Here is a 22,745-nt window from a genome sequence, read left to right as displayed (position 1 = left end):
CAATTAATTAAAATAATTGTACCATGTTTTTCTCAACTTTATACTTTCTCACTTACTGTTAATAGCTACTGTTATAAACAAGTGTGCTATGACAGTAGTTTTGTGGGTTTGTGCATGAAAATCAGTCGTGGTAAATCCAGGATAGGCACAAAGTGAGGGGAAAATTATGCTATGAAAGTTAAATAAAAAAACAATTGTATTAACAACTTCTTTAGTTGTTACTAATAGTACTTCTTTAGTTGTTACTAATAGTACTTCTTTAGCATGTACTATTCTGAGATATGAACTACTTTTTAATAAAAGTAATTATAATATCAGTGCAGTAATCAAGATGGAGCACTTAAGACTAATTCATCTAAGAAACAAATTATTCTGTGTGATTTCTTTCATTCTGTTATGGTCTGACTCGGCTGTGGTCACAGATGACTTGGGAACAGTTGTGGGGGCAGCAGGTGGATTGAAGAGAGTGAGGGTGATGCTTTGGGGGTGTAACAGTGCTTGTACTAAATGCATGGTAAGCTGTCACCAGGAAGCCTTTATTATTCAGTGTTTTGTCTTGCTGCTGAGTGAAAATGAAAAAAAAAACTGATAAAATGAAAAGAATCTTTCCTGTGCTTTGTTTACATCAGGAATTTATTTCTTCTCTGATTGTTTTGGAAACATTTGTACAACCAGCTGCAGATTTTTATAAGCATATTTGAGGAAGTAAAAGTGAAATACCGATCTGGTGAAATGATGGGATGTAAAACCTCTGCACATGCCGCATTCTTAATCCTACTAAAAGAGGAGTAATAAGGTCACTCTTCTCAGTGACAGCTTGCTCATAAGGATTTAAGGCACTCTTGCTTTTCAATGTACTTCATTGCTTTAGTTGATTAGTCTCAGTTTCTCTAGTGTCTTGTCTGCCACAAAGTCAAACTTAATTCTTAAATTAAAAATCACATACCTTTAAAATTTTATTTCAAAACTACCTTCCTATTACAAGTCTTAGAAGCCTAGATGTTGGTTTTTGGGATTTTTTTTTTTTTGCTTTAGTGGTTTTTTTTTTTCACCAGTCTTAGTATGTATTTGAAGTAGCTTGAATTGTAAATTAGGAAATTATGAAAAAGGTAAATTCTTAAAATCAGTAGTTAAAGAGAAGTGAGAGACTACCTGTTCAGTGTTGAGAAAGCAGTGCTGAGGAAGAAGAGAGAAATCTCCATTGAAAGTTAGGCATGTAATCTGCTTAAGTCATTCTGGAAGTCATCAATTATCTGCCTCTTTAGGCATCTTAATGCATCTATGTATGCCTACTCAAGCTGCTCATTAGCCGATGAAAGCAAATGATTAGTCAATGAAATTGAAAGTCACTTGTATTTAAATATTTATTCTGAATAATTTCAACTTCTGTTATTATAAATGTAGTATAAGTTTGCATTAATTGAGTTATAAATTCTTTCCAAATACACCAGAGTATGCAGGGGGAAAGTTGTTCTACATAATTCAGTATAACAATGAATAAGGGTAATGGTGTGATTGCTGCAACGTTGATGGCTGTGATGCTATTCTTCTACTTAGTCAGATGCCTGTGTTGTGAATCAGCCTAAATGTTATCAATATGGATGCAGTCATTTCTAAGGAAAACTATAAAAACAATGTAAGTTTCCAACTAATAGGGTAGTTTTGTAATAACCCTAGATTTAAGTTTTCCTAGTATAAATCCGGGGTGCTTACCAGTATGCATCAAAATTGGGGATGTTAATACCTCTGATTTAATTGGATTTGCTGTATTGACATGTTAATGGTGGAGTAATTAACTTTAAAATGCTTGATTATTCCTTCTTGATAAAAGAAATTATTTGGTATATAAAGAGTTACAGTAAGGTTTTGCGGTTTTTGGTTTGTTTTTTTTCTTTTTTTTTTTTTTAATCTGAAGTATCTCTGCTTTTCCAAATCTTTGATTGCATTCATGTCTTTTTTGGTTTGCTTCTAGAATCTTGCACCTTTCCTTATTCCCTCATAACTAATTCAAGTTCTTAGTTGCTTGCATGCTCTCAGTGTTTCTTCTGATCCATCCAGTCTGACTGTGTGTTCATTACTGCTGCCCTTCACTTCTGTGCTGCTTCATGGATGTCTTCAGAGAGTCTGGGCTTGATTGATCTCTGGAGAAGCATAGTCTGACCTGCTGGAATTGGTCATCTGCAGGGTATTGTGAGAATAAATGTGGGTAAGAAAGTACTCTTAATGCAGTGCTCATCATTAAGTGCAAGAGTTGATGCATGTGCAGAGCTGCCCAGACTGGAGGAGTGATACAGTGATAACTGTGTGAGTTGGGATGTGAATTTGAATTTTGTTTCCCTCATTCAGAATGGAGGAGATGTGTTCTACTGCTTATCCCATTCTTCTGTCCTTTCAGGTCATTCCTTGTCAGTCACCAGGAATGTGCCTGCCAGGCTGTTGCTGTGTTCTTATGGTAGGCCTTAATAGATCCACAGTAGGAGCTGAGCCCCCCAGCAGCAGAAAGGGAGGTAGTCCAGGCTCTGCCAATGCAGCTGCTAGGCAGCCTCACAGAATTTGGCTGCATTTTTTTTCTGAAAATTGAGAACTATTGAATTTAAAAAAACACCTCAGAGGTTTTGCTCATGCTTGCTACATGTTGGCTACTGAATGTTGCTGCAATCAAGCTACTGTACTTCTGTTAATTAGATGATACCAGGCATAATAATTGGTGGTTTGGCAACATCAATGCAAACTACAGCTAATGTGGTAAGAACAGGAAGGGTTTCTTTCTTTCACTTTGTATTTTCTGGTTTTTAAAAACCAGGATTTGTGGAGCCAGTAATCTTGAATACAGCAAAATCTGCCCTGTTGTTTTTGATAGGAGTCTCTACTCAAACTTGTATGTTTGTGTTCTGCTCTGAAATGCAGTTCACAACTGACTGAATTGCAGGACTGTCTGTTAATACTACAGAAGAAAGGAACTCTCTTCAACTAATGGCTGTGGACTAGGGTCCTGTACATATGTGTCTTTTTTAATGTAATATTGTGTCAATAATACAAACAGGGACTGGAATGGAAACGAGTTTAGAAATATATTAATTCTGAGTTGTGCTTAGCGGAACAGTTAATTGACAGGTTTAGTACTAAAGTAACTTTGTTATATTGCTTCCAGAACCCAGCATAGTGTCAGAAACCTTCAGTTGCACTATTTACAAGGATTTAACTCCTTTAAAACATTATTTCTCAGGCCTGAGTAGTTTTAGATAATAATATAAAAAACTGAATTAACAATAATTTAGTTTCTCTTTCCTTCTAAATTGCCTCTATAATAATTTTAAATGAGTATTCAGTAAATACTATATCCAGTATTTACAACTGCTTCAATGTCTGGAACAATCCTGTCATTTGCATATCTGGGAATGCTTTTGTATATATGCAGGAATAGCTCTCACTCCATTCTGGAAAATTAAAGGTAAAAAGTTACCTCCACCTTCATGCCTCCCAAATATTTTTTTTTAATGATTGCTGTAGCAAAGCAGCTCATTTCAGGTTTTAGAGCTTTTGTTAGCATTCAGTGAGCAGGAACAACTTACATAGATTTTTTTTTTTAACCCACATAATTAAGAGTATCCATCACTATATTGTGTTAGCAGACCTAATGTAGAAAATTGGAGTAATACTGCTCTGAACTGTAATCTACATTTGGCATAAGGAAAAGATACCTATCAATATACATTCAGAGAACTCTCTCAAGTACACCTATTTTCTCAATTTATTCTTTTTCGTCCTGAATTTGTTTTGCTACTGAGCAAGATTGATGGATGAATCAGGGATGGGTCTGTTTTCTGATTTGGATCTCTGCAAGGTTTAGTGGTGCTTAGTTGCAGCAGGATTGGAGCTAAGGGACCTTTATGAACTGGTTAAACCACCTCCTCTTTTAGCAGTGAAGTATGTTTGACCTTGTTCCAGCTTTCATGGTTGATCATAATATGAAAAGCTTTCAAAGAAGGAAAGAAAATACAAAGCTTCTCAGTCAATATTTGGACACCTCTGACCCCCCCCAGTCCCTTTTATCAGGGAAAAGAAACTGTCCACATGGCATTTTGTAGATCTTAAATATTTTTATTTTTCAAATTCAGTTAGGATTCCTTGTTTACTCCTAAACCTTAGAATTTTATTTAAGGCATCTATTAAAAAAGAAGCTGTAATTGAAGATAAAAACCTTTGGAGTTACTTAGCACAAGAGGAAGTCCTCAAGTCTCTACAAATCATTCCAGTTTTTCCTACCAATAGCTCAGGACTGACAGTACACAGAACATGTCTTATCATGTAGGTATTTTTACCACTTTGCCTTAAATAAGGGATTCAGCTCTTTTGTCACTATCTTTTTGCCAAGTAAATTGTTGGATATTTTTTATTCAGCTTCAGTGTTGTGTCAGTTGTTTTGGAAGGTCAGCAGTGCTCCAGATAACCTGTGGTATGAAATTGCTACATGAGGCTTGGAGCATTATACTGGTAAAATGTAATATTTATGGCTTCTCACCACTTTTGAACCCCAGCCAGTGTGGAAATGTTTGCTTTATTGGACAATATTGAAAAATAAAGATTGCATTAAAAGATAAAAGCTGATAATTGGTAAGATCTGCTGAAGTCTTATATTAGTTTAACTGTAAAGAATGTGAAGGAATGCTCATGTCCTTGTCTAAGTGTATGTATTTACATACAGGGAAGTAACTATAGCTTCTCTACTTTGGAATTGAGTCACATTATTTTACATGAGGCACATTTATTCTGCTCGTGTCTTGTGTGAGAGCCCTTGCAACGCTCTTAGTTTGCCACAGAGCATTTTCATAGGATTGTAGAATTCCATGTGATTTAGGTAAAAGACCCTTAAAATCCAGCTAACAATGTAAGACTGGCCAGTGCACCCAAAGCCACGTCCCTAAGTGCCACATGGACACATTTCATTAAACACCTCCAGGGGTGTTGACTCAACCTGGTTAGCATCCTCACCTTTACGTATTCTTCTTACATACTCCAAAAGAAAAACAAAGACAAACCCAACAAGAAGCAAACAAAACAAAAATAACAACCCTAGTGGGCCTGTCTTTGAAAGTTAATTCACATATTTTCCTTCAATAAAATAATCAAGTATGTTTTTTGGTTGTTGTGGGTTTTTTTCTCTTTGATGAATTCTCGACAGCTGAGGAGCTTTGAATGTCCTCTAAATTTGGGAGGAAAAAGGTTTCTTTGTACTACATATTTGTGTTAATTTAATACTGACTTCACCCCAGCTTCACATTAAAGAAAATTTCAGTAGTGTGCCTACAAGTTCACTTCAGGGAAAGGCCACGTGAAGCCCAGTAGTGTCACTGGTGAGAAGTTGTTCTTTTTTAGGATGAAATTGAAAACAACAGAACATAAAATGTGGAGTAAATAATGTGCTACTCAACATATAATACACATTTTAAGGTTGCACTAGGAAGAGTTGGCTTAATTCACCATTGATGATAAATACTTTTTTATTTTGTTAGTGTTTTTATTGAAACTAGGGCTAGAATTTGAGCACCAGTTCTTGGGTGGTACATAAATTGATATGGCCGACTGCAGTAGATGTGATGGCTCATTTTAGAATTGCTAGAAATTTTAGAGCTTGATTTACAATCCAAATGTCTGCTGGCCTTGCATCAAACAGTTAAGGACTTCAGAGAAAGCCTTTTGTAATGTAGGGAACTTGGTAATTTTGGATGTTGTGGCACAGTGGTAGCAGTGAACTGTTGAATACCCCTGTTTTGAGGAGCTTGACTTTCAGCCCCATGCAGAGAAAGGGTTTATGTTTATGCAAATAATGGGATTGAAGTCTCCACATGGGGTTATATTCAGGGGGCAGCTGCTGCTTTTACTTATCCAAAGCAAGAATAATTAATGCTTTGGAACTGTACTTGCCTCACAGCTTGCCCCCAAATTGGGGAAGAGAGAAATCCCTGCTCTAATGTCTGCTTAATTGCCTTCCTGTAGAAAGGCATAAGTGCCTGAAAAGCTTGAACATAACCTTTAAATTAACTAAATCGTCACAAGTAAATAATTTGGTACCCAAGTAAATGACCAAATGATAAATAAATTCACAGATATGGTCAGTTATCCCTACAAGTGATACTGATATTATAGTTACCCATGAGTTAGAATCTACACATTGAGCTGCAGTTTTCCTATGCAGCAAAAAGCCCTCAAATATGTGGCATAATTTAATTCTAATTGCTGTTAAAACCAATGCATGTGTTTCAGAGTGTTTGTATAGTTCAGATTTTTTTATATTTATAGAGGTGTGTGTCCTGGGCATAATTTTTTTCCTGACTTCCATGAAGGTTTAGGTCCTTGGATGTCAAAGAATATTTTGCTTTCAAATTAATCTGAGGCAATAGGGATTTTGTACTATGGTTTCTGATGTAACTTTATTGTTTGTACCATAATAAACCAAAGAAAAATAGTTGAAATATTAAGTTGCTGAAATAACAAAAGGAAGAAAAGAATAAGTCCTGTTCTGTAGTCACCCCTTCCCCCCTGCCCTCAGCTACCAGCTGTGATTATAGAGGCAAGATGCTAGCCTAGATGTACTTTTTCTTCCCAATAATAAATGAAGTTTTTACCTTACCCCCCTAAAGATCATGCAGGACTTTGTTCCTGCTGGAATTCAGTTGTATTGCCTTATTCACTAAATAAACCATGTGATTTTAAAAGTTCAGTTGCATAGAACTTACTACAAAATAACTTCATTTTCAAGTTGTTAACAGTCTCCATAATGACTTGATTGCTCTAGGTACTAGTTGTTTAATTTCAAATTGTCAAAGATGTTGAAGAGCAAGAACATTGATAGTCTTTCAGATTCAGCCTGTTGCTTAGTGTGACAGCAAGTGTTACCCTGTAAACTTCAGTTATCCTTTTCCAGACCATCCTTTTTGAATAGCAAGTTAGGTATCGTATGAAAGTGATTATTTTCAAGGACTGAATTACAATCCCATTGTAATTGAATTACAATTATTATTGGGAAATAAAAATAAAACCTGTTGATATATTTTGTGTTCTTTGAAATATTTGGATACTTGGTTTTTGCATTAGTAGTGTTCAGTAGGAAGTAGTCAAGATACTTGAAGATCTTGGCTGAGATTTGCAGAAGTAACTTGTGGTTGCTCGCGGATTTCTAGAGCGCTGGAGATTTGTGCAAGTGCCTGCTGTGTCACTTCTTGGATGCTTCTCCTGATGTCTTTATAGGAACTGATTTTTGTTTTTATGTTAATACTTTGAGTATTTATTGTGTTTGTGGTGTGTTTCAGAGGAGTGTCTGTCTGCTTATCTTAGAACTCTTTCCTTCTACCTGTTGATAAAATACGTGAATATTGAGCTCTTAAAAGGTGACATTTAAAAAAAAGGGGCAGCCGTGGTATTTCACAGAAGGCATTGACATTGCTAAACATTAGGTTTCTAAAATGTCGCTAATTTATCCTTTTTGTGTTTTTTGCTTGTTTTTAACAAGATTCTCAGAAACTATAGAGCAAAATTAAACACACATATATATGTATGTATATATGTATATATGTATGTATGCGTATATATATATACACACATATATAATATTGCTTATTTTGTTCTTTCTCATGCGGTTTGTGGTACTTTGCGGGCTGTGGCTGCAGCCCGGGGGCCGCTGGGCGCCGGCAGCCGCGGCGGTGCCGCTGTCCCTGGGCAGTGCCCGCGGCCCGCCGGGGAAGGATCGCGCCCGGCTTTGTCTGGGCGGGTGCAGCAGCGCCATTGAGATGTTAATGGCACAGACGCGGCTGTTTTGTGCTAGACCTTGACTGCATCTCAGGAATGTGGCCTGTCTGGTTTTAGGTTGGCATTCAAACTCCTGCCCGCCGGTCGATTGGTTCAAGCCCAGGTCTTTGGCTTCCGTGTGCCGAAGGAAGCGGTTGTGCTGGTGGAGAATTAGATTTATACTCTTTTCTGGTTCTCAGATCTTACCTGCTGCTCTCTGTGCTTCGTGCTTGCCATCTGCCATTTGGCAGTAAAGTAAATTTGCTCTGTTAAGCCACGCATGCGGCTGTAGCTTTACTGACAAGGGTTGAACCTTTCTTTCTGTTCGTGTTTGCTTTTTGCTGGGGTGTCCAAATGCTGCGTTGTTCCCTTCAGCTTCTCTTGCAAATATATAGAGAGTGGAGTATATTTCTATATTTTTACCGTGGATGTGGCAGTTTTCTGTTGTTAGGTTATTTTCTGGTTCAATGGAATATATATATTCTGGTTCATGTTTAGAGGTAGTGAATAAATTAATAACCTAGACATAACAGGAATATGCTATAATAAATCTAAGATCTACTTACTACATCTTAGAAGCAATTTGCTGTATTTTTTGCTTAAAATAAAGGATATATTTATGTATGCTGCAAGCACAAATTTTACGTGTGGCCCAGGGAATTCATTTTTTGTCAGTCTATTTTGTACATGAATGCAGTATCCATCAGATTTTCTGTGCTGCATTCCTTTTGTATTCTTATAAAATAATAATTGTTTACTTTGTTTTCTGGGAAAACATATGTTCTTTCAGATGTCTCTCTTAAATGTGTTGAATAATAATTTTCTTCTGGATTTCCCTACTGTGTTAGGTGAAACATGCATGGAGCACAGGGGAGAAAAGTGTGAATGTAATTGGCCTTAGCTAGCAATTACTTCAGCAGATAAAACAAAACATGCAAATATCTCCTGAGCACGTAAAGCTGATCTTTCAGACACTGACTGTATCCCTGGCCAAAAAGGGGCATATGATAATTAGATTTTGAAGGACCATGTGCTCTTGCTACAGAGCTAAATATTAAAATGCAAGAAAGCAGACTAACTACCACATGGCACAGTTGATTTTAATGGCAGTTCATGGTAAAATGCTCTCTCTTTATGTTACCTTTTAGGTTACCTAGGGTGAAACAAAATTACGGGATTGGAGACTCTGGAAAAGCTCAGCATCAGCGTTTGAGGTAAAAATGAACATACTGAACTAATCTTGGGAGTGTCCTCTTTGTTAACTTTATGGAATTGATTGGAGGAGAGATTTTCATCAAGATCCATTTTGTGTTTAAGTTTTCAGTATTGATTTTAAAAAATTGGGCTTCACAATCTCTTTTTAGGTCTGGCAAAACTCACACTTTCAGGTGTATGTATTGTGCAATTTTCTTAAATTTTTCGCTTTAAGAAGACTCTTGATCTGCTGAAATATGGTATTTTTGCTTTAAAGTCTAGTTTTACATATGTGTGCATATATATATAATATATTCAGTATAAATATACAGTATTTGTGTTTGGCTAATATATCTAGAAATTCACTGTCATGAATTTATCTGTTTCTGAATTTTACTTCTGTGTTTAAATCACCATCTTAAGTGCACTGTATTTTTTCTTTTACTAAAAAGACCAATATACATCAAGAGAAATGGGTGCTGCTTTTTCATGAGTTGACTGTATTTTTTGCAGTTTTAAATTGAAATAGCTTAAAGAAGTTTGAACTCTGGTTTTTTTAATGTCTTAAATCAAAGTGAAAATACATGTGGATAGAAAAAGCAGTACAGTTATAAAAACAGCAAAATTGTATCACTCTACTCATGTATTTCCCACATGAGCCTAGTAACTAATGAAAGTAACCTAGAAATAGGACTGGGGAAGTATGTACACATTTAAACTAAATTATCTTTTAAATTTTAGGTTCTGATAGTAAATTAAAATAATTCATGTTCATAGTGAACCTAAGTGATTTGTTTCTGTCAGCAACTTGTGTTGTAGACTCAACACACATAAATGCTTTTAAGCAACTGAATTAACTGCAATTAATCTTGCTATTGTAGTTCCCTTTTCAAATAATTTTTATGGTTCATAGGTTTTTGTTCTTGTTTTTTTTTAATAGTCAAGGCTTACAAATTATGTGATTACTCTACAAGCTGATATCATGATGTCAAAATGCAGTTCAGGAAGCATAAACACAGAGACTGCGGAAATTAAAACGGTAAGACTGAGCTTTGTGGTATGGGAGAAGCAGGCTTTGATGTATCACTGCACTGTGTTCTCCTGGCTTGTATTTAAAGATGCTTCAGAACCGTAGAGTAAAGTAACTTCCATATGTGAGTTTATAGAAATTGACTGAATTTCTTTGGAAAGAAAAACGAAAGTAGCTACTTCATTTTATTAGTAGAAGTTTAGATGTTTACCATGAAACTCTTGCCCTGATACTTCTTATGAAGTTAAATATAATCAGAAATCTATTCAGTTTTTTGTAAGGATGTTTGTGTGCTCTTCTTCTGGATCTTATATTCAAATGTGGTTGTGTTGGTGAAATATGATCAGCTTAAAAAAAAAAAAAAAGACTGGGCACAAAGGGGTTAGAATTAGAATTGAATTCATATGTTGTTCCAGGTAGGAGATACCAAGTAAATGGTAAGGAAAAGATATGACAGGTAAATCAAGGTCTTAGTTTCAATAGTATGCTTCAGTTTGAAATATGAGTACAGCAAAAATAGGCAAAGAGGCTATCTGATTAAAACTACATAGCAGAAAAATGTGCTTTGATAACATAGGGAAGACAGAAATGTATCTTGTTCTGCTGTGCTCGCCTTGCATCTTAGATCCATATACTTCATGTTGTATCTTTTGTCATCTGTTAGGGAGGTGAAAGGAGTCTGCATAGCACCAGTTCTACACTGCTGATTAGGCAACTGCATAGTTAGGATTGTTGCATTGGCCTTGTACACATCATTTTAATAAATGAAAGTTTGTTCCAGAATCTGGCTGCAGGTCTGTATTCTTTAAAGCAGAAACATCCCCTTTCTGAATGTTTATTCTGAGTGCCTCATGCACTGGTATCACTGCAGATGTGCTACAAAACTGATTTTTGTTTTTACGTTGCATTGCTTTACTTGTAAATGCCCTGCAGCCTGTGTGTGTCATGCTGATAAATATTGGCATAATCCTTTTGCATTTGTGCAGCAGCACAACTTCCGTGTGAATGCTGACTTTCTGGCTCTGTTGGTTGAGGTGGACTGAATGCAACACAAAGTGTTTATTGAGCTTTTGCCCCAAGTCCAGGTTTGGTCATACTGAACACTTCATGAAGGACTTCAGGGGTTTTCTGAGTCTGCTGAGTGTCATGTTGTACTCCATTTCTCTCCTACAAGCAGACATTTAGGAAGTGTCTGCCAGGAATTTCACCTGTTAACTCTTGTACTGCTTGTAGAAGTGCTTCAGAATCAGCTCATCCAAATGTAGAGCCTCAATTTAACTTTTGTTTTAATAAGCTCTGTAATGAAACTTTTCCTGGACAGCAGAAAGCAGCTGTTGTTGTGCTGGTATGCCTTGGTAGGCTATTAAAGACCAATGTGTCACTGGTTATGTATCAGAAGAATAGAAAAAATAGAATTCTTGCAGTCAAAATTAATATTCACAAAGTATATTTCTGATTGTGCTAGGGAAACCAGGGAAGATGGTCCTTAAAGGAATACTTATATTTGAGATTTGTAAGTGTCTACACATTCCCTTCTTGGAAAGGAGCACATCTGAAATACATTTTTTTTTATTTAAGAGTATTGTAAGACCAAATGTAAAAATTGCTGTTAGGCAATGCATGGGATAAAGATCTTAGAAGGATGAGAGAGAAAGAATGTCTCATAAGATATGTTCTGTGTTAAAGAGAGCACAATACAAAAGAGATTCCTGATTCATCTTACTGAGTAATATTGACAGTTGTTTGATGTTTGAGTTGTGGACTTTTTCTTTGGCATGTAAAACTGAGAGTGTTTGGTTTGGGATTTTTAAGTTCTCTTAAGAGAACTGAAGTTGCCAGAGTAATATTAACAAAATCAACTGCTTTTTTAGGAAGAAGTAGTGTGCTTTTCTGGGCTATCACTGAAAAAGTCAAATCCTTTTAAAAAGTACACTTTGAAAGAAAGCTTAGAAAGCAGACAACATAGAAATATTGCAAGTTCACCAATTCTTGTCTTTGAATGCTTACAATGTAAGTTGGTATGGAACATTCTCAGTGACATTTTACATTTTGCATATTAACATTTACATTCATTTTCAACTCTGTATTTTGTATTTGTAATATTTTACATTTTTTCTTTTTATTTGGTCCTCCTTTACCCAAGTAAGAATTCTGTGTTAGATCATTCAGCAAGTTAATATTTCATGTAGCACTTGAACATAGAAAGTGCTATAAAGAAATTGCATTCAGACTCTTCAAGCGTTCATGTGAGAGAATTTTCAAGCAGCAAGGTTCTATTAATATTTTTTTATAAATCGTGGTTTATTTCATTTAGAGTAAGTGGATTATTTTTACCTCTTGAGGCTAACTTGTTTTGGCTGATGCTGAGAGTGTTTTTAGAGGATAAATTAGACATTCCAGGACAAAGATGAAATCTTAAAGCATCAGAAATAATGTTTGTATCACAAGGATTATATTCCGTACAAATTTACAAATCAGTATAGGAAACAAATTAAATACACTGCAAATGGCAGTAAGAAGTTTTTGTTGTTAATTGGAGATGATTATAGTTTGCATTAACTTGTGAATACAGCACAAGCTAAGCTCATGAATGGTGATAAAACCTTGAAAGTTGCATCCCCAGGACACTGCTCTCTTCTCTGTGCACCTCACTGCTGTTCCAAAAATCTTTTAAACTGGCCTCCAAGCAGGAGTGGATCCAGGATGTCTCATTGCAGGTGAAGCCTCTGGTTGGTTTGGCTTGTATTCCCTAGTGCAGTAAACCTTGAATTAAACCTTTTGTGCGCCAGGGGATGGCTTCAAATTGGATATAGTCATGTGACTGAAAAACCTACATCACAGCTCCAGATTTATTGAAGACTGGAAAAAATTGCTGTTGCATGTTGTTAACTTCATTTCCAACATTGTGTATTTTTCTGAAAAACAGTTCTTTAAACGATGGAATCATGATCTGTTCACATAAATGTGCGTTAAAATAAGGACACTAGGTTGTGAATTCTGCTCTTAAAACCCTCAAGATTGCTGGCCATGAAACTGAAACTTTCTCTATTATTTAAGTAGAACAAATAAGCTTGAGCCTTACCCAGCTTCCATAACTAGTCTAGAGTCACAGGAAGTATGATTTGTTTCAGGTGTTTCTCACTCCAAGTTGAGCTTCAGCAAGTTCTTACAGTTTCTTGTTCTGTCAGGTTTCAAAATAATGCAGTGAACAAAGACTGAACCTCTTAAAAAGTATCTTTATTACCCAACACTGGCTGAGCAGGACTAGTTTGACTTTTTGTTACACTTCACTGTTAGCTGGTTTCAGTTAGCTCATGTTCAGTTTTCTGTCCATAGATTCTGAACATATGTGCTTACCTCTCAAATGTTTTCAATTTAAAATCTGTTCTTCAAGTAGATGTGCTCTTTCCCTTTTTATTTCTAGATGATCCTGTTCTGCTTTTCTTTTATTGAAGAACTTGATATTTTTCCTTGCTATTGAAATAGAGACTCTAGAATGATACAATTACTGCACTATTCTGGCTTACTCCCATAATAATGTTGACATTGATCTTGTCAGACGTTATATACTTCCAATACAAATCATAGAAATGAGGGCCAGGACTAGGAAATCTTAGTATAGCAGAAAGAAACATTGATTTGGGTGGATAACTTTTTCTTTTTACCTGACTTTGCTTAAATTCCCTCTCTGTATATGTTCTTTCAAATATGTTGTGACTCATGCAGGCTCTGCCCAGGTATGATTGCAGTGGCCCACAGTGCTGTTTTGGTACACAGAAACCAAAGTTGTAGTTTAGAGTATATGTTGTTTCACAGCCTTTCCAGATAAAGCTGGAGCCATAGGTGAGCATAAATCCTCTTACTTCTTACAGCAGGGTAGCTGAACTGGTATCACAGTTACTAGGTGCATAGCAAAAGAAGTGAATTATTTGTAATATTGGATCCTGTACTTGTTTTGTATTAGCAGCCTTTTAAAAACAGTTGGTTTTCTCTCCTTAATTCCCTTCTGGTGTTGTGATATAGCTATTTTATATGTTCCCAAAGTTGTATTTATCATTTGAAAAAGAAACACATGGCAGGTGGAGCAGTAAACAAAGAAGAGGAGCTGCTCATCTAAAGTGATTTATAAATAACTGAAGTGGCTGGGCTTATGTACAAGAATGATTGAGGAATCAGCTTCAGCTATTACTATGGAAAACGTTTGGTTACCTGGTTCATTCTAGCAATTATTATGACAGTGAGGTCTCATTTTAAACAAAGCAAATATTAGTTGTTTTTCACCATTTACTCTGTGCAAGTAGAGAAGTATGATTGAGACTGTTTCAGTGAAATCCTGTAGTCATGCAGAAGACCTTTGTGTTCTTCAGACACTGCAGGGGGTTTGAACAGTATGAGCCAAAACATCTTTAGTTGTGCCAGATTAGAACACTCTATAGATAAAGTTGCTGTAGTTGCCTTGTTAGAACCTCCATGTGCTTGTATGCATTCTTTGAAATGTTTAGAAACAATTTAAGAATCTACAGGAACCTTTTTTTGTATTACAACTGAAATGAATAATGACATAATATTGATTTTGTGATTTATGTAGACTGTTCTTCTTTATTTACAGCTAAATAAAGCAATATTGATCCATTTTATCTGTTTAGGTAATATGAAATACTTGGTCTCAAATGGTAGCTTACATTACAGGAGTGAAAAGTAAATGAGGAGGTTGCCATGAGTTTGGAGATCATCCTAAAGCAATTGAAAAAAACATAAAATGTCAGGCATGTTCTTTACTATGTCCTGTGGAAATGCACATTTGTTCCTTTTGAGTTTTTTTAGGATTTTAAAGCTTCTTCTCACTATGACAGTTTTGGTGACATTCAAATAAAAATATCAGACAGTATTCCAGTGGTATCAACATACTTTGTATATTAAAGAGGAACATTTTGGATGGAGGGGGAAGTGTGTTTATTGCTGATCTTAAATTCAAGAAGTTACATATATCCTTGTTCACTAAGTAGCATGTAGTACTGAATGTTTGTCTACAAAAGATAAATATGTTTTTATAATAGAGCTGTGTGTATAATGTTATTTCAGCTTAACCACACTGTCCTTCAGGGCTTCCCCTGCCACTTGAACAAATTGAGACGAAGCTTTATCTGACCACTTACTGTAAAGTGAAATTACTTCTGACTGCAGGGGGAGTGATCATGTAGTTCAATGTATTGCCTTCTCTTTATTTTACAATATTTACCTGAGATGGAAAGTGAGATCATTGGTTTAATCTCTTTTTAGGGCTTCCTATAATTATTTAATACTAGTTTAATATCAGTGTCTAGATATGGTCCAGATTATAATATTTAATTTAAAAATATTAACATATAACAGTGCAACAGTGTAATGAATACTTTTCTTAATTACAGAATTACATTATTACTAGGGTTGGAAGGGACCTCTGGAAATCTAGTCAGTGCCCCATTTTTTATTTAATTGTACCGCTTCCTTTTTTACTCTCTCTCTTCAGTTATTTCTGATAACCATTACTGGTTCTGTCTTAGATAGCATATTATACTTCTCTTACTTATTTTATTCCTTACTGCACATCTGCAAAACTTTAGCAACTTTCCTATTGTATAGAAGAGCAAGAACATTCAATGCAATAAAATAATTAGCTTTTCCTCATGCCTTTTTAATGAATTATTAAATATTAATACATCATCAGTTTTATGCATTTCTCAACACATATTGATGCTAAAATTAGTATAGAGCTTGTAGGAATTTTGAGGGAAACTAACTTTTGAAGATACTGATTTTTTAATAGGATATGTATCCAATTTAAGGAGGGAGAGTATTCAAAATTTCTTAGATTTCATGTAGTATGTTTCTGTGTACTTCAGCAATATTTTTCTATATCATCAGGCCGTAATCACTTTCCCAGGCTAAAGGTTTTTATGTTGTGGGGTTTGTTTGTTTGTTTTACTTGGCAATTTATTTGTTTAGTCTTGTTTGTTGTAACCTTGATAATTCCTGACAAATAGCAGATGTTTTTAGCACACACACCCTGATGATGAGAACTTCATAGCCTCAGTAGGAAGGTGTTCTGTAGTGCTCAGTTGTCATGAAGTTCTGAATGCTTTGTTTGTTTATGAATTACAGTCTTCTTATGGAAGTTGGTGGTTAACCTGGTAAGGATTCCATTCTCTATTAGTCCTTACTAGAGTCATCAGCAATTACCTATAATTCTGCCAGTTCTTAAAAAGAATCTAATCAGAATCTGATTATTTGAAAATACTGACATTCTTGTATAGTTTCTGTTATTTTCCTAGCAATTAGAATAAAATTCCTGTGTATTTATAGCTTTAATTTGTCAAAGGCCTTTTTGGTTGGAAATAAAAATGGAAAATCTGATGCTTGTGCCTGTGCTGTAGATTTCAGTGTTTTTCTTTCCTGAAATAAAGCTAAGACAGCTTTACTTTTTAAAGCGTAAATTTAAAATGAAATTCTGTCAGACCATAAATGGAACTTCATATTAAAATGTAAGTGTGTAAATCCAAATGCCTGTAATGAGCATTGTCCTATAAAGTACAACTCCTTTTGAATTTCTGGGGTACTTTGATAAGCATACATCTTCAAGTGGAGAAGTGCCTGTAAATTTAAAATTAACATTTTCTGCTGAAAATAGTATGAGAAGAAACACTTCTGTAAGTAAAATCAAGTAATGTCCTTTTCTTGATAAAGATTTTCTCTTACTGCTTGAGATTGCAAGTGTATCTAATGCCATTTCATTTTCTTCTCATAGTAGGCTGTGCTGGAACAAAAATGCAATGAAAGAAACACTGGATGAATGAATGAAAAGCCCTGCTTTGCAATCCCTCAGCATGGCAGGACTGCAGCTCATGACCCCTGCTTCCTCCCCAATGGGTCCATTTTTTGGACTACCATGGCAACAAGAAGCAATTCATGATAACATTTACACGCCAAGAAAATATCAGGTACTAGTGGTAGTACTAATACAGTAACATCCAAAAAAGTACAATTAAATCCATTAATTAATGGAAAAAGAACAAGAGCAGGTGGAGAATGTGGTGTGATGCAGACTGTCAGGATGTGTCTCTCAGCTCCACCTGTTAGGAGCTAATTCTTTAGTTTGGCTTTGTTTCACATTTGTTATATCCCCTCTTCCCTCTTCTAAGTTTGCTCTAATGAGCAGAACAGCTTTTAAGCTGAGTGTTCTCCTGCCACTCTCTGCAGAATGCTGCTAGGGACAAATAAACTGTGCCTCTCAATTGAATGCATACATCATGTCTCCTTCCACCTCTCACTTTGTCTTCCACATGGTATAGTAATTTTGATTTTTGGTTCACATCCTGTTCAAAGCAGCCCTCTAAAGTCAGAGACCCCATCAGGGTACTCTGATTTTTCACCTTCAGGTAAACAGTTCTAGAATACCAATTCTCTTTACACTGCAGAGGTGCCCAGAAGCATTTTGTTAGCGTTACTGAGAAACTTGGATCACCTTCAGCTAGTCTGCTTGCTTATTGGGCTGAATTGATGTGTGCAATTGGATTTAAAAGCTGTAGTTTCTTTCTTCATACCATGCATATAGCAACAGAATCATCTATTAAAAAGATACATGCAGAAAGCTACCTGAGAGCAGATTGTGGTACTGAAGGATTTTAGATTTAAAAGCTGGGCTATATATAATGTGCTAGTATTTTTGAAGGATTGTGAGAACACATTATTATGAAAGAGACGTGTTAATTGTATGGCACTTGAAAGATTTCAAGTGATACTTAACTTTATTTCTTGACTTTATTAAATTTATTTATCACTTTTGTTGTTTTTTTTTTTTTTTTACTTTTATTGAGTTTATATACCACTTTTGTTATTTTCTTGTCAGCTTTTTCACTGCATTACTCTAAGTAAGGACATTCTTATTTTTTAACCTAGGTTGAACTGCTTGAAGCAGCTTTGGATCATAATACAATAGTCTGCTTAAACACTGGCTCAGGGAAGACTTTTATTGCAGTACTACTCACTAAAGAGCTGTCCTATCAGATCAGGGGAGATTTCAACAAAAATGGAAAAAGAACTGTGTTCTTGGTCAACTCGGGTAAGAGGAAACACACTGCTAATACTTCCGTGGAATATTCTGTAACAGCAGTTCTTTGAAAGCAAAGCTGGGAGAAACTTTTGTGTAAAGCCTTCAACAGCAAGGATGTGATAATTTTTATCTTTTGTTTCCATTGTCTTTTTAATGTAATCTGTTTATGTATAAAACATGTTCTGTTTTCTAGTTTGCAGTTGAGACATTGAATCTGAAGTGCAATTTAGTTAGCACTCTGTTTCTTTGATATGGTTCTTCATAGAGTCAGTTGCCATGTGCACATGGTTTAACAGACTAAGCTAAAGAACACATTATGAAATGTGGTGCTAGGTTATGTGTAAAGTATAAGAAGACCTTTATGTAAATGAGATTTATTTTTTTTCCGTAAGCGAATCAAGTTGCTCAACAAGTGTCAGCTGTCAGGACACATTCAGACCTTAAAGTGGGAGAGTATTCGAGTTTGGAGATAACTGAATCATGGACAAAAGAGAAATGGAGTCAGGAATTCTCTAAGCATCAGGTAATGCATTAAGTAAGAACTATAAGCAAAGCAACAGAGAGGTTGGATCAAAAGTGATTCCTTCCAATTATGCATTCAGTCTTCTTTAAAGAGAAATCCAGCATATTGGTATATTTGAATGTTAATTTTGAGGCAAATATATATAGGTGTTTTCAGGTTGTTTTTAAAAAGCCATCTCTAAATCCTTTCTTTTCAATCTCCCTGACTTGTTCATTATGTCAATTGCAGAACAGATTTTGAGTATGCATTCGGTACTTTAAATACTATTAAAATTTTATTAAATTTTAGGGTTTTGGGGTTTACTTTCTGGTAAAAGCATTAGTAATGCTTTATGGAATATGTCTGAGGAACTCTGACAGAAGGAAGTGTTACCATACTTAGTAAAGTTCAAAATGAGTGTAAAAACTATGTAATTTTATCAACAAACTCAATTTTTGTGTGTCAGTGTACAAGAAATAAGTTTTTCTTTAAAAAGAATTCTGATAACATCCTGCTTATATTACTGCTGCAGATAGTTAAGAGCTTATGAAGAACTATCTTTTTTGCTGGACACATGATGATGGGACACATATAAGGACACTAACTTAATTTATTAGGATTATTTAATGATACTTGTACTGTGTGGTCTGGTTGCTGTTGAGGTTGTCTGTTGTGTTCATTTTTTAACTAAGCACGTGCCTGGAGAGATACAGACATATATAAATACACCCCCATCCAGAGAGATGGCTTTCTCCAGTAGAGAATGTTTTAGTCTCTTTTGTCCTGGTGTAGGTATATCAGTGGGGATTGGTATTTGCCAATGCTGTCTCACAGGACCTGCAGAAAACTTTTCCTTCTTCACCTTGACCTCTGATAGCTTGTACTTATCTTGTACTGACATGTTTTTCCTTTCAATCTAGGTTCTGGTTATGACATGTCATGTTGCTTTGACTGTTTTGAGAAATGAGTATTTATCCCTGTCAAATATTAATCTTCTGGTGTTTGATGAGTGCCATCTTGCAATCCAGGATCATCCATACCGTGAGATTATGAAGGTGCATTTATTGCATGAATGTTTAATATATTGGTTGAGGAAGAAAAGTGAGTGGGAGAGCTGGAGAATTGGAAACCAAAAAAGATATTAGTGGAACCAATGTTAGCATGTTACTGGGACTGTGAAATTACTGTATTAAGACTTCAGTGATACTGTGTGGTTGAAAAATAATGTATTTACTGTATTTTTACAGTGGGGATTAAAGACAAATCTGTCTTTAACAAAGAAGCTAAATTTAATGAATTAGTGGAATTTTTAAAATTCATCAATAAAATATTTGAGTTAGGGAATGAGATATGCTAATCACTTTTTATTATTTTTTTGAAATGCTTATCTCTAAAGGTATTAGCGGGGCTCTTTCCAGAATATTATTGGCTCCATGTTATTTTTTGGCATATAAGTGAGAGATACCTGCATAATAAGTATCTTTCCAAATTCCTTTTCAAACGTATGTACCTTTTTATATGGCATGGAAGTATTATGTTATGTATTGTAGGTATGACAAGAGTATTCTGTTTAATGCTAACTGTTTCCATTTTTCCATGTTGTAAATACTTACCTTTAAATGTGATGGCTGTTTAACTTCCAGTCAGTAGAACAGAAAATATTAATTCAATGTTTGGGTCCTTTTGCAACACCTGCTATCGAAATAAAAGTTTCCAGCCTAAGCATCGTAAATTTCCAGGTAAATTAGCAGGATACCTTTTTTAATTAATTTAATTTGATTTGATTTCACAGATCTGTGAGGATTATCCATCATGTCCTCGAATTTTGGGATTAACAGCTTCCATTTTAAATGGGAAATGTGATCCTGCTGAGTTAGAGGAGAAGATCCAGAAACTGGAGAAAATTTTGAAGAGCAATGCTGAAACTGCAACTGATTTGGTGGTCTTGGACAGGTGTGTTTTATAATGATTGTTGGTAAATTGATGCCTGCATTTTCATTTTGGATAGAGGAGTAAACCAGTAGCAATATTTAGTCTTCTAAATTTTAGAAAAGTTTGTGTGTATATGATGCTGATAGTCCATTTAGGATGGAGATAGAATGTTAAATGGCTTTGGAGTATAAAGGTTGATTGGTCTTGGTAGGGAGTGATTTTCTGTTGTTAAAAAACAAAAGATAGAACAAAACAGATCCTCTAACGAAAAAACCCAACCCAAAACAACCAAAAAAAGCCCTCAACACACCACCAAGCTAAAAACCTGACATTTCACAAAATACTTCTGAACTTTTAAAATGCACTCTTTAGTGTGGAGTGTAACTGTTTCATATCCAGTGTATGCCATAATGTCACTATTTAGGAAAATGTGGCAACATCCACAGTACAATGTGCTCTTAATGCAAGAGAAGTTGCCTTTTTTATTTCCCCTGAAATGCATAGCCTGGGTTTTAAAAGCTAATGAAAGATAGAGGAATATGAGAGGAGCTAATAAATACTTAAATAACAGAGCAAGTGAGTTACAGAACCTAGAATCCTGTGAGTGTTGTTTAAACTAAGGGTGGTGATAATGGAACAACCTGTTGTAGGGGAAAGTAGGGTGAAATGATTCCTGTGTAGCATGTTTTCTTCTACCACCTGTACTGCATTGTTGAGTTTCAAGTTAAGTTAAAGGTTGAAAGTTATGGAACAGGTGTTTTGTCCACGCATAAGCATTTTAAATGCTTTTTTTTGAACTTGTCTGAACCATTTCCTTTTAAGCATTTCCTGCTGCCATTCAAGAATAAGAATTACTTTACTTGTGTCAATGTATTTAGAGAGATAAATTTACATTATGTAGATTGGTTTTCTTTTGTATTGCAAGAGAGTGCACTGTTGAAAAACAAGTGAAGATGTTGGTGAAGTAATTAGAATTTGCTTAAATTTTCCAGTATTTGAAATGAGAATAGCAATATTAGCCTTCTTTTTAGGAGTGTATTAGAACAGTATCTAGATTCAAGTAGTTCAGTATTTTGGGAGGTGGAGGTTTTTCTGAAGTGTTTAACTGTATAATTTTTAATTATTGATTCATGGTGGGGAAGGAAATGTTCTTGAATACATGTCATGTTGCTGTTGTGTTTGCTGTATAACCTTAAGAGCTGAAATAGCTCTGGCTTTCAGAAGCTGTGTTTAACTTGATCTTTGCCCTCATTCAGATATACTTCTCAGCCATGTGAGATTGTTGTAGACTGTGGACCATATACTGACAAAAGTGGGTTGTATGGAAGATTATTAAAGGAATTGGACGAAGCACTTGCTTTTCTGAATGACTGCAACATATCTGTACATTCAAAAGAAAGAGATTCTACCTTAATTCCTAAGCAGGTAAGGATATCAAGAAATGTGAGAAGCCTGGGAATAGAAACCTTACTACTGTTTTTCTTTGCCATGTATGTTACATAACTGAAACCTCCTTAGCTAGCCATCCTTGATGATCTGAAACAAAAAGACTTCTGATTTTTGTGTTCATTAACATGCAGTTGTTTCCATTAATGAGTGGGGCTTCAATATCAAGCATTGATTAGAATTCCATTTAGTTGAGATTCAGATTTGCTTAAAGCATTAAAAAAATTTTGCACCCTGATGTTGTAGGTCCTTATCTCTGAAATCAGGAATTTTACATTTTCACAGATTCAGATTTGCTTAAAGCATTAAAACAATTCTGCACCCTGATGTTGTAGGTCCTTATCTCTGAAATCAGGAATTTTACATTTTCACAATCTCCTATGATCTTTGAAAATTCAGTACAGAGGAAATAAGGCTTCAGCAAGAATTTGGACTCTTCCCTGTTGTATTAAAAGTTGGTAAAGGAAGAATTTAGGCCAAAATTCCAGCCAGAGATGTACAGTGTCTGTAATTTATCTTAGAACAATATTGCACTAGTGTCACACCTTGGACAGAATTTGAATTTCAAGTCTTACTTGACTTCTCTGTGTTTGCCCCTGTGTTGTCCTGACCTTTGGCAGAGGATGGTCCATAAGGTGTGGAGTGTTTAGCAGGAACCTCTCACACAGGGGGTCCAGGTACCTTTTTTAACCCTGCTTGGCCTTCCTGGTTTGGAACTGCCTGCTAATTGCCAGCTGTGTAGGGATGTAAGTCTTTGAACAAGAAGT

The 22,745-nt window shown here is 35.4% G+C and overlaps 1 protein-coding gene across 1 annotated transcript in view; it reads left to right on the top strand.

Annotated features, from left to right (window-relative positions):
- The window catches only part of DICER1 (dicer 1, ribonuclease III), a 63,183-nt gene that overhangs the window by 7,483 nt on the left and 32,955 nt on the right, over positions 1-22,745 (top strand). Inside the window, exons 2-9 of the mRNA XM_058806307.1 lie at positions 8,934-8,999; positions 9,920-10,018; positions 16,794-16,986; positions 17,945-18,107; positions 18,491-18,621; positions 19,521-19,655; positions 20,393-20,553; positions 21,789-21,957. Of these exons, the coding sequence (XP_058662290.1) occupies positions 16,843-16,986; positions 17,945-18,107; positions 18,491-18,621; positions 19,521-19,655; positions 20,393-20,553; positions 21,789-21,957 (903 nt within the window). The 5' untranslated portion in view covers positions 8,934-8,999; positions 9,920-10,018; positions 16,794-16,842. The remainder of the gene's footprint in view (positions 1-8,933; positions 9,000-9,919; positions 10,019-16,793; positions 16,987-17,944; positions 18,108-18,490; positions 18,622-19,520; positions 19,656-20,392; positions 20,554-21,788; positions 21,958-22,745) is intronic.

The sequence above is a fragment of the Ammospiza caudacuta genome, chromosome 6 (genome assembly GCF_027887145.1).
Source record: "Ammospiza caudacuta isolate bAmmCau1 chromosome 6, bAmmCau1.pri, whole genome shotgun sequence".
NCBI classification, from domain to species: Eukaryota; Metazoa; Chordata; class Aves; order Passeriformes; family Passerellidae; genus Ammospiza; species Ammospiza caudacuta.
Note: the sequence above shows the minus strand (reverse complement) of the source record. Positions and strands in the feature narration are given on the sequence as shown.